This window comes from Chiloscyllium plagiosum, unplaced genomic scaffold (genome assembly GCF_037043375.1).
Source record: "Chiloscyllium plagiosum isolate Xiang-an unplaced genomic scaffold, Cpla_swu_hap1 HiC_scaffold_12, whole genome shotgun sequence".
NCBI classification, from domain to species: Eukaryota; Metazoa; Chordata; class Chondrichthyes; order Orectolobiformes; family Hemiscylliidae; genus Chiloscyllium; species Chiloscyllium plagiosum.
Genome location: NW_028270150.1, coordinates 45,750,686 through 45,763,703, shown reverse-complemented (window position 1 = coordinate 45,763,703; position 13,018 = coordinate 45,750,686). Strand labels below are relative to the sequence as shown.

At 40.9% G+C, this 13,018-nt stretch overlaps 1 protein-coding gene across 4 annotated transcripts in view; it reads left to right on the top strand.

Moving 5' to 3' along the window:
- The window catches only part of casr (calcium-sensing receptor), a 102,413-nt gene that overhangs the window by 51,379 nt on the left and 38,016 nt on the right, over positions 1–13,018 (top strand). For 3 of the 4 annotated variants that reach the window (XR_015758852.1, XM_043700978.2, XM_043700976.2), the window contains exon 2: positions 7,363–7,806. Coding sequence is in view for 3 of the 4 variants with exons in the window: in XM_043700978.2 (XP_043556913.2) it covers positions 7,610–7,806 (197 nt within the window). In the remaining variant the exon portion in view is untranslated. Of the gene's footprint in view, positions 1–7,362; positions 7,807–8,765; positions 8,936–13,018 lie in introns of those variants that run through there. The other variant, XM_087992761.1, reaches the window with a different exon arrangement.

The window sequence follows — 13,018 nt, the reverse complement described above, 5'->3', positions numbered from 1 at the left end:
CAAGATGACTTCCACATAGCCAGAGAGATTCTCACATAGGTCCCATTTCCCGACACGATGGGACGTCCCGGTGTGTTGGCTTTGTGTACCTTTGGAAGGCAGTAGAAGTCGCCTACACGAGAAGTACGTGGGATGAGGGCGCGTAGGGAGCTCTGAAGGACTGGATCCAAAGTTCTGATCAGTGTGTTTAATTCACGGGTGTGTTCTTTGGTTGGATCAACTGGTAGTTGCCTGTAGTGTTCCTGGTTGTTCAGTTGTCGGTACACTTCCTTGCAGTAATCTGTTCTATTCTGAATGACAACAGCTCCTCCTTTATCTGCTGGTTTGATGACAATGTTGTGATTGGTTTTGAGAGCCTGGATGAATCATAAGATGTAAGTAGTATGTAAATGTGCTATTGCAATGCAAGGCATACAAGACTATGGCCCAACTGCTAGAAAATCGAATTAGAAAAGTTAGGTGGTGGTTTTTGACTGGTACAGACTTGATGGGCCAAAGGGCGTTTTTCTGTGCTATGTCTCTGTCACTCTAATTTCAACATATTCACCGCCACAGGGAGTTTTTACTGGGGGAGCAAATGTGCAATTGCAAATAAACCCTATATTCTAATGTGTATATTGCAGAACTCATACCGTAACCTTACACAGAAAGATGAAGTGATTCAGATTGAAGTGGCAATGGAAACTGGATTGTGCCTCCAGCCTGCCTTTCTTGCTTAGTGTCGTTCACAATATTTGTGTTTGATGATGCAGTTGTCTACCTCTGTTCTAGCCGGCTGCACTGTTGTATTAAGTTTGATAAAAGTATTTAGAAACTGTTGTACCTACCGTAGTTGCTGCTACTATGGTTACCTTTTTTGTTACTGAGGTTGCCACAGTCTGTTGCATCCAATATAACTTCTTGGAACTGTTCTAGCTTTGAGAAATGGTCATGCTTCTGTTACAAGATGCCAACATTTTCAAGACCTCAGGTGACAGTATTTTCCATAGATAGTAACTTCAAGCAATGTTTGAACACTAATTTTATTTCTGGTTGGAGTTTTCTTTAACTTATACTGTTTCATGGAAATGTTTAGTTCATTAGAAGCGACTCTGTAACGACAGTCACAAAGTAGTTTTATTTGGTGTCATTTTTCTCTTGTATAAAACGCAAGAACTGTGTTCCTTTCTCCATGTGACCTTTATGTGTGTGATCATATTCTGGTTATTTTGTTTTGTACATTTACCAGCCATGTGCTTTTTGGTTAACTGATTGGCTATAATACTAGTGGAAAACAAACAACCCGAGTGATACATTGGCTTATTTGGTGCAATATTGGATTGGGCTAGTTAGCTCAGATGGTTAGAGTATGGTGTTCATAAAGCCAAGGTTATGGGTTCAGTCTTCACACTGGCGACTGTCGCTGGCTTCCCCAACAGACCTTAATTCTGGAGGGGTTATTTAGCTCCGTTGGCTTGACAGCTGGTTGTGATACAGAGTGATGCCAACAGTGTGGGCTCATTTCCCATACTGGGGTCGAGAGTGTGTTGCTGGAAAATCAATGTTCCGGGTGGGAGCCCTTCATCAGGAAGCATCATCTCCTGCTCCTCAGATGCTGCCTGATGCTGTGCTTTTCCAGCAACACACACTCGCCTCTGATCTCCAGCATCTGGAGACCTTACTTTATCCTCATTTCCCATACTGGCTGATGTTACCATGAAGGATGATCCTTGTTAACCTCTTTCCCTGCCTGAAGTGTGGTGGCCCTTAGGTTAAACTACCACCAGTTGTCTCTCTAATGAGAGAGTAGCTCTATGATCTGGTAAGACTTTATCTTTATCAATCAGTTATAGAGACCACGATAACGTCAGGTACTGAATTGGAGTGTGTCTTGGTAACGGAGAATTAATTGTGGCAGAAAAAGCAAGTTGTAATTGGGATGCACAGGTAAGGCAGTGGGAAGATGTGGTGAGGGACAAGGAGGACTAAACAGTCAGATATAGTGAGGGACTAGGTGTGTTGGAGGGAGAGATATGGTTAGGGACCAGTTGTACTGGAGGGTGAGATACGGTGAGGGGCCTGTTGTACTGGAGGGTGAGATATGGTGAGGGACCAGGTGTGTTGGACGGTGAGATATGGTGAGGGGCCAGGCAAGTTGGAGGGTGAGATAGGGTTAGGGACCAGTTGTACTGGAGGGTAAGATATGGTGAGAGACTAGGTATGTTGGAGGGGGAGATATGGTGAGTGACCATCACTGCCCCGTGGCTTCCCCACCCCACCCAAAACACTCCTGGGAAACAAAGGTAAACAAGTATTTGTCTCAGGTTCCTCTCTTGCTGAACTGCCAGACTTCACGGCATGTCCAGGATGCGGAGTTGGAGCAGGGGTAGACCTTTTGGTCATCTGCACTTGCCAAGTACAAAGGGGTTTGTGTCATTTCCATACCAGAGCTTCATTTAAAAAGAACCCACTCCAATGTAAATCTCAGTGCTGTCTGCCAGATTCAATATTGTGTAGCCAGGAAAGTCCTAGGGGAATGTTTGCAATCACATGAGATAAGTAAATGAAAGAAATTGGAAAAGCAGCTTAAAGATAATTTAACACCACATGTTTTTGTGGTTCTCTTTCAATACTGTCAATAAAGTGGCCAATTAATCCAGCACCATTGATTCCGCAGGAATAATGTTGACATTCACCATTTGAGAGTGAGCTGGAGGTTCAGGTTATGTGTCCATTGTAGAAAACACTTGATTAGATGGTTCTATAAAAGGCAGATAATCTACTTGGCCTGTTAACTTGGCTAAGTGTTGAATGTAACAATTTTCTTATCACATTGTTTCTAGACAGTCAGAGCAATCGACTTTTTCACCAATAGTTCCTTTGGTCTATATGATGACAGAAAGGGAGTACAAAATAAATGACAACTATCTATATAAAGTGTCACTTACAAGAGTTTAAAAATTTTAGAAGTAACCATCATTAAAACTGCAAAGAAATGTGTAATGCAAGTGAAAAAATAAGGCTGGGTTTTAAGATCTATAATTTCAGAGATTGAGCACAGATTTCCAGAAAGTCATCCTTAGCTTCTATGAAGCCTGGGCCTGAGGGATGGAAGGAGAAAGTGAGGTCTGCAGATGCTGGAGATCAAAGTTGAAACTTTATTGCTGGAACAGCACAGCAGGTCAGGCAGCATCCAGGGAACAGGAGATTCGACGTTTCGGGCACAGGCCCTTCTTCAGGAATGAGCAGAGAGTGTTCAGCAGGAGGAGATAAAAGGTAGGGAGGAGGGACTTGGAGGAGGGGCGTTGGAAATGTGATAGGTGGAAAGAGGTCAAGGTGAGGGTGATAGGTCGGAGTAGGATGGAGGCGGAGAGGTCAAGAAGAAGACTGCAGGTCAGGAAGGCGGTGCCGGGCTGGAGGGATTCGGCTGAGACAAGGTGGGGGGAGGGGGGATGAAGAAACTGGTGAAGTCCAAGTTCATCCCCTGTGGTTGGAGGGTTCCCAGTCGGAAGATAAGACGCTCCTCCTCTGACCGTCGCGTTGTTGTGGTTTGGCGGTGGATGAGTCCAATGACCTGCATATCCTCGGTGGAGTGGGAGGGGGAGTTGAAATGCTGTGCTACAGGGTGGTTGGGTTGGTTTGTCCGGGTGGCCCAGAGGTGCTCTCTGAATCGCTCCGCAAGTAGGCGGCCTGTCTCCCCAATATAGAGGAGGCCACACCGGCTGCAGCGGATGCAGTAGATGATGTGGGTGGAGGTGCAGGTGAATCTGTGGCGGATATGGAAGTTTCCTTTGGGGCCTTGGAGAGAAGTGAGGGGGGAGGTGTGGGCGCAAGTGTTGCACCTCCTGCGGTTGCAAGGGAAGGTGCCGGGAGTGGAGGTTGGGTCGGTGGGGGGTGTGGATCTGACAAGGGAGTCGCGGAGGGAGTGGTCTCTACGGAAAGCTGATAGGGGAGGGGAGGGAAATATATCCTTGGTGCTGGGGTCTGTTTGGAGGTGGCGGAAGTGACGGCGGATGATGCGCTGTACATGGAGATTGGTGGGGTGGTAGGTGAGGACCAGTGGGGTTCTGTCCTGGTGGCGGTTGGAGGGGCGGGGCTCAAGGGCGGAGGAGCGGGAAGTGGAGGAGATGCGGTGGAGGGCACCGTCGACCACGTCGGGGAGGAAATTGCGGTCCTTGAAGAAGGAGGCCATCTGTGTTGTACGTATTTTGAACTGGTCCTCCTGGGAGCAGATGCGGCGGAGACGAAGGAATTTGGGAGAATGGGATGGCGTTTTTACAGGGGGCAGGATGGGAGGAGGTGTAGTCCAGGTAGCTGTGGGAGTCGGTTGGTTTGTAGTAGATGTCCGTGTTGATTCGGTCGCCTGAGATAGAAACAGAAAGGTCTAGGAAGGGGAGGGAGGAGTCCGAGACTGTCCAGGTGAATTTGAGGTCGGGGTGGAAGGTGTTAGTGTAGTGGATGAACTGTTCAACCTCCTCGTGGGAGCACGAGGTAGCGCCGATACAGTCATCAATGTAGCGAAGGAAAAGATGGGGGGTGGGGCCAGTGTAGTTGCGGAAGATGGATTGTTCTTCGAGGAGAAAGTGAGGTCTGCAGATGCTGGAGATCAAAGTTGAAACTTTATTGCTGGAACAGCACAGCAGGTCAGGCAGCATCCAGGCAGCATCCATGAGGGATGGAAGATTAGCAGTGGAAGATATCCTCCATTTTTTGAGATTGTTGGAAAAAGTTATGAGGACCTCTATTCATGCAAGGTTTGTGAAGGTTAGTAGCTCAGGTTGAGGTTTAGGGTGTAGGTTTGCTCGCTGAGCTGTAGATTTGATATCCAGACATTTCATTACCTGGTTAGGTAACATCATCAGCGGCGACCTCCAAGTGAAGCAAAGCTGTTGTCTCCTGCTTTCTATTTATATCTTTCTCCTGGATGGAGTTCCTAGGGTTTGTGGTGATGTCATTTCCTGTTCGTTTTATGAGGGGTTGATAGATGGCATCTAGATCTATGTGTTTGTTTATGGCATTGTGGTTGGAGTGCCAGGCCTCTCGGAATTCTCTGGCATGTCTTTGCTTAGCCTGTCCCAGGATAGATGTGTTGTCCCACTCGAAATGGTGGGTTTTTTTCATCTGTGTGTAGGGCTACGAGGGAGAGAGGGTCGTGCCTTTTTGTGGCTAGCTGGTGTTCGTGTATCCTGGTGGCTAACTTTCTTCCTGTTTGTCCTACGTAGTGTTTGTGGCAGTCCTTACATGGAATTTTGTAGATGACGTTGCTTTTGTCCATGTGTTGTACTGGGTCTTTTAAGTTTGTTAGTTTTTGTTTCATTCATGAAGAACGGATACTCAAAAAATACAGTGCGCAGATTCCTCAAGAACAAACCACGACAAGCAGACCAAACACAGCCAGAAACCCTAACCACCTTACCATACATCAAAGAAGTTTCAGAAATGACAACCAGACTACTAAGACCCCTAGGAATCCTAGTAGTGACACAAACCCACCAACACTCTGCAAACAAAAACTAACAAACTTAAAAGACCCAGTACAACCCATGGACAAAACCAACGTCATCTACAAAGTTCCATGCAAGGACTCCCACAAACACTACGTAGGGCAAACAGGAAGAAAGTTGGCCACCAGGATACACGAACACCAGCTAGCCACAAAAATACACGACCCTCTCTCCCTCGTAGCCCTACACACAGATGAAAAAAAACCACCATTTCGACTGGGACAACACATCTATCCTGGGACAGGCTAAGCAAAGACATGCCAGAGAATTCCTAGAGGCCTGGCACTCCAACCACAACGCCATAAACAAACACATAGATCTAGATGCCATCTATCAACCCCTCAGAAAACGAACAGGAAATGACATCACCACAAACCCTAGGAACCCCATCCAGGAGAAAAATATAAGTAGAAAGCAGGACACAACAGCTTCGCTTCACTTGGAGATCGCTACTGATGATGTTACCTAGCCAGGTAATGAAACGTCTGGATATCAAACCTACAGCTCAGCAAGCAAACCTACACCCTAAGCCTCTATTCATAATTGGCACAATAGTCAAAAATAACCTTCTAGATCAAGCATACTCCTATATTTCTAGGGACATTGGGAGATATGGGAAGAAGAAGTTAATCAAATATGGTTTGTGATGATCATGGATAGCTAAGATGTTTTGGAACTTGATGCATTTCTTTTAGGGGTTTACATATGAACTATAAATAGTCTTTCCTTAAACTAAGCATAATTTATTTTTGTCTTCTAAACAGTGGTCAATTATACTAGAAATATTGCACAATCTTGTAGGTAGGATTGTGTATTTTTGATCACTGTTCCACAGTGTGATCTCATCATGAGGTCTCTACTAAAGCAAAATCTCTTGAAAGAAAATAAATTATATAAATAGAAACACATTTCCATCTTTCTGGCATCTCAGCAGCACTCTATGCTAATTAGGCAATCCGCTGTCTCATTCTGTCACACATTTGCTTTTGCATTTTCCAAAGCAAATACCGATACCATGGGTTAATAAACCATGGATTCCTCAAGTCACATATTCTCTCAGGCATCTTGAGGTGTTTCCTCATAAATCAATGTGGAGTGTTTTATTGTTTTTATGTATCATGCTAGCATTGGAAAGATCACCTTCATATTTGATGGGAATATCATGTTACTAATTTCGTACAAGAGTCAACAACGTATTAGGAGGTAGTAAGTACTATAGCACTGAATATAAAGTAGTTGTTCCACAACATAAACAATTAAACAGATCTCATGGCAGGTTTGTCATGTCATTCTATCTTTGGAATCAATGAAACCTTCCAAAAGTCCGGGTTCCTAATTTCCTTGGTGTTCCAAACTAACTCAGAATCCAGTAGCGCTCAGCGTGAACCGTACTGATATGAATCCTGGGCTTCACCCTCAGAATTTAGGCTAGCTGAGAGTACAGATCTGGAGACTCAAAATAGGTGGTTTTCAAACCTTTACAAATTTCAGGCTGAGGTTGTTAAAAATGGAAGTATACTTTAAAAAGATAGGCAAGTAAAATTTTCAGATTATAACAAGAAAACTCAGAAGATAGCACTGAAGTTTTCAAAATGTTTTGTTATGAGGGTTTCCTTGACAATTGTGGTAAAGTATGTGTACATACATTGTAGCCATGTTTTTCTGCCAGTTGCCTCCTTTGCAACCAAGTTTTGTGTGATATTATCAGAAATCATAGAAAAACTCAGTCTTCTCCACCATACTTCACAAGGCCAAGACAAAGTGAATGGGTTTCATAGGTTAAAATGAGAAAGGGTTGAAAGCAAGAAAAAAAGCTTATGTTTTGCAATTCCAAAGGCAAGCTTACAGTTACTCAACTTCTGTACTTTCTTTCCCCAAGGAATCTTTGAAAATGGAACAAAGCTGAATTGTTTGTTCATCAGCTGTAAGACTGTGTGATAACCTTTTTTACAAGATGGAAGACTTCAAGAAGGCAGCAGTTTTCATCTTTCAAAAATTCTACAGTCGTGTCATCCCTCACCATTACAAAGATAAGCAAAAAGCCTCAACGATTTTTCTCTAAGTGATTTTTTTTTGGAGTGCAACCTTTTGACTTGGTAAAGAAATCGGCAAGAGTGGATTATACAATGGGGCACTATTATTACCATCTCTTGTTCCTAGGATTCACTCTTCTACAATCTTACAGTGTCTCGGGATATGGGCCAAATCAAAGAGCACAAAAGAAGGGAGACATTATACTCGGAGGTCTTTTCCCAATACACTTTGGAGTAGCTGTAAAGGATCAAGACTTAAAATCTAGACCAGAGGCAACTAAATGTATTAGGTAGGACCTTAAGTACAACAAACTTTTCAAATGCATTTACTTAAAACATATGTTTACATTCATACTTTCATTCATACTGGAGTATTTGGAAATATAAAAGTAGACTTTCTTAAAACAATCATCAACAGTATTCCTTTCATTTGACATAGGGGAAAATATAAAAATATCATACCTTCTTCCTGTGAGATTGGCCATTCAACTACTTTAACTCCAATTCTGAAACAACCTTTTATTAGCTTTTCATTGATGAATGACAATGAAAATCTGAATTGCATTATTGTGTTAGACTACAATTTTTTGAGATACTTTTGCAAACGAATTTTCACCGAATATACACCATTTTGATCTCCCTGTAGTTACGAATATGTAACATTTATTTTAATTTTAATGAGTCATATTAGTTGAGTGAAACATAATTATGATTGTACATTGGTTCAATTGTATACATTGATTTTTACTGAAGTTTACTATCAATTTGACTGTGATATTGCTCTCTCTCTATATATGATATATATAAAATGTCTTACATTATGACTCATTCTGAAACTGTAATTGATGTGGAACTGCAATCTAATTCGGTTATATAGTGATTTAAATGTGAGCCTTAACTGAGATCCTACTTAGGCCTATTGTGATTTTAGAGGAGAAAGTGAGGACTGCAGATGCTGGAGATAAGAGCTGAAAAGGTGTTGCTGGAAAAGTGCAGCAGGTCAGGCAGCATCCAAGGAACAGGAGAATCGACGTTTCGGGCATAAGCCCTTCTTCAGGAATCATGATTCCTGAAGAAGGGCTTATGCCCGAAACGTCGATTCTCCTGTTCCTTGAATGCTGCCTGACCTGCTGCGCTTTTCCAGCAACACATTTTCAGCTCTATCGTGATTTTATACAGTCAGTGTTTGAATCTCACTTAATCGTACAGTGATTTACTAAGATTAATCTGAAATATGATACTCACTGGAAGGTGCTCAGCTATCATATATATATCACTGTTATATAATTACATTTTACTGAAATCTCACTGGATCCCCGCAGTAATTTCTGAGATTGAACACAGACCTCACAGAAGAGTATAATTGTGAACTAAAGCCTCATCTGCATCTTAGTTAATTACTGCAAGACTCAGTGAGATGTAAGTGACATTTCTCATTTATGTTGGGATTTCCTGAGATGTAGCTATGTTTTTCTCTTCTGTCCAAAAATGTATCTTTCTCCCTGTTTACTAATGTGCTTTGGTTATATCTCATTTAAGAAATCATATCATACTCAAAATTTTGTTAATCAAGTATTAAAAGCCCAACATATTTCTGGGATAAAATTCATATTTCACAACTCTTTCTGAGACACTTAATACAAATTTTAACTGATTTATGGTGTTTTACATAGATTATATTGTGTTACGGAATATTTCATTGTGATACATGAAAGGGTATGGAGTTTTTGTTACACAAATATTAAGCTACATTTAGATATACTAAGCGATATAATTTGTAAAGTTCACATTGGACTGCATTGTGCTTTATTAAGATTAAAGAAAGAACATTACATAAAAGTGCCTTTCATACTCTCAGGGTGTTCAAAAGTGCTTCACCACCAATAAACTATTTGAAATATAATTTTATTTGTAACTTGGCTAAAAGTGGTTGTAGGTTTTCATATGTCATTGTCCATTAAAGAGCAGAGATGGATGGCCCAATAATAATATTTTGTTCAACAAAACATTTGCGCTAATTATAAAATAATGCTTTAGTATAGTTGCACTATGAGGCATCTTGTTGAACAATGTTAAGGTTAATTAGGATGTAATGATTATGTGATAGCACATAATCATTACATTTTAGTAAGAAAATTAAAATAGTCTTTTGTAATATATCACAATGTAACAAGAATGGGAGGTGTGTGTATGGAATGAGCTGCCAGAGGAAGTGGTGGAGGCTGGTACAATTGCAACATTTAAAAGACATTTGGATGGGTACATGAATAGGAGGGGTTTGGAAGGATATGGAGTGGGTGCTGGCAAGTGGGACTAGATTAGGTTCGGACATCTGGTCGGCATGGACGAGTTGGACCAAATGGTCTGTTTCCATGCTGTACATCTCCGTGACTCTAAGAATAATAAAAAGCACTTGAGATCTTACTGAGTATTAGTGTAAGCTGGTAATATTATCATTCCCAGCTCCCTGATGAACTTGGTTCATTGAGATGTTGCTGAGTTTTTCTGTTCTTAGCTAAGCTAGAATTAAGAGAAAGTAAGGACTTCAAACGCTGGAGATCAGTCAAGAAGCATGATGCTGGAAAAGCACAGCCGGTCAGGCAGCATCTGAGGAGCAAGAGAGTCGAAGTTTTGAGTGTGAGCTCTTCATCAGGAATTCCTTGGATGCGGTCTCACCGGCTGTGCTTTTCCAGCACTTAAGCTAGAACTGAAGTCTGATAGAGCATCACAATTTCTAAGATCTAATTGCTGTTTACAGAAATGTGGACTAAGGTCTCATTAGCTACCCAACAATAACAGCTTGTATTCATACAGCACCTTTGACAAAAGTAAAATATCTGAATGTGCTTCTCAGGAGCATTATGAAACAAAATTTGGGAACAGGTCATTTCAAGCTTGGTTAGAGAAGTTTTAGGAAGCATCTTAAAGGAAGAGAGATAGATAGAGAAATGAACAGATTTATAAAGGAGATTCCAGAATTTATGGCCTACACAGCTGAAAGTATAGCCACCAATGGTAGAGTAATGACAAATAGAGGTGAAAAAGAGGTCAGTATTAGAGGGGTGTTGGGAGACTGAAGGAAATTAAAGAAATAGGGAGGGAATGAGGCTATGGAGGATGTTAGAAAACAGATATTTTTAAAACATGGGGAAGCCAATGTAGGTCAATAAACATGGGATGCTGGGTGAAATGAACCTCATGTAAGCTATTGTAAGAGCAACAGAGACACTGTAAATTAATAATATTTGCTATTTGTGCATTATCAGTATCACAGGCAGATATCAGAATCACACCCCACAGCCTGGACTACATGATTGACTTATATTGTGATTGATTTAATTTGCATTCAGTTATGCAGTAAGTTACTGAATTGTCATTGATCCTCACTGTGTATTTTGGAGTACTTACTGAGATGCAATAATATATTAGCTTCTGATTGAGTTACATTGGGATCTATGAAATTCTCATTTTCTAACAATGTGAGTGATTGAAATCTCATTGATGCCACAAGTACTGTTATCGCATTACAGAAAACTGTGAAATATTGAATCTCATTGTTTTATGCTGACATTTTATTAGATTACAGTAATATTGGGAATATCCTTGGGAATTCTCTGACTCTGCCACTGGAACTTTGCTAATTTTAGAGACATAAGTCCTGGAAAATTGCCAGCATATGTTACTGAAGGTGCACTATAAAGTAATGATTTGAAGATGCCGGTGTTGGACTGAGGTGTACAAAGTTAAAAATCACACAACACCAGGTTATAGTCCAACAGGTTTAATTGGAAGCACACTAGCTTTCGGAGTGACACTCCTTCATCAGGTGATAGTCCTATCACCTGATGAAGGAGCGTCGCTCCGAAAGCTAATGTGCTTCCAATTAAACCTGTTGGACTATAACCTGGTGTTGTGTGATTTTTAACTTTATAAAGTAATGAGTTGCATGATTAGTTTGTATCAAATTACAATATAAGTTATTGAATTACACTCTCTTTAACTGAATGCTGATTCAGATCACTAAAAATAATTGATTTCTCAATAATTTAGTTTATGAGCATTGAATCCTTACTGAGCTCTCCTTCAGTTGCAGATTGAATTCTTACTGAGTTGGAATATGAATTAATATAATTTCAAAGAGTTTTAGTATGAGTTGTTGAGTTCTCAAGTGGATTACACTTTATTTAATCCTCAATTGGTTATGCTGTATATTGATGATCTAACATTGCACTATATTGAATTATTTTGAGTTTGGAGTGAGCTGTATATACGTTACTAAGTGTTCATTCAGGTATATTGTACTCTAGTGAAATTTTATTACAATATACTGTGATTTACTATAAAATAGCAATGTTGCATTGTAATACTGTGAATTCAATGATTTTCTTATGATTAATGAAGATTTCGATCATTGTCAGAAAGAGCAGATTCTGATTGATGAGCTAGTTGATCTTTTTTGAGAGAAGTGGATTTTGTATAATCTGGTGGAAGTATATTGAGATTTCTCAAAAGCTTTTGATAATTTTCCACATAAAAGTTACCACATTTGGGACAGCACGGTAGCTCAGTGGTTAGCACTGCTGCCTCACAGCGCCAGGGACCCAGATTCGATTCCAACCTCGGGTGACTGTGTGGAGTTTGCACATTCTCCCCGTGTCTGCATGGGTTTCCTCCCACAGTCCAAAGATTGTCCATAGTGTTAGGTGCATTATTCAGGAGTAAGTGTAAAGAAATGGGTCTGGGTGGGGTACTCTTCAGAGGATCAGGGTGGACTTGTTGGGCCGAAGGGCCTTTTTCCACACTGTAGGTAATCTAATGAAAGGCTATTACACAGCTTATTGCAATTGATATTTTTTGTAAAACCTCAAGATGGATAATGACCCATCTGAAAGAGAGAAAAACAGAGGATATTAGTTAGGGGAGTGATGTTGAACTAGGAAAATGAACAGTGAACAGAGTATCCCAAGCATCTGTGATTTCCCATTTACTGTTTCTGATCTAAATACATTTTCTGGATTTACAAAATTATTGAATGACTTAATTCCTAAGTGAGTTACAAACATAAAGAAGCTCATTGCTAATGTCAACTCACAGGATGGGACATCCAACCACTTGTTTGGTTTTGCTATAGCTTTGTTTGGATTCCAAGGGTTTCACCAGTCCATTAAAACAGCAACACTTGCTCTGGCTAAGGATGATATAGGATTCAAGTATCTTTACTATTATTCATTTTCTTGTAAATAGCACCACTCACATATGAAACTTGAAGTGAACATGTTGATGATACTGCCCACCAGCAAGACAACATTGGAGACAAAAAAACTGCATATGCTAGAATCCAAAGTAGACAGGCAGAAAGCTGGAAGAACACAGCAAGCTAGGCAGCATCAGAAGGTAGAGAATTCAATGTTTCGGGTGTAACTATTCTTCAGGACTAGGGGTGGGTGTAAAAGGAGCTACAGATAAAGGGGGTGGTGGAGTGGGGATAGGTGAAGATTAGCA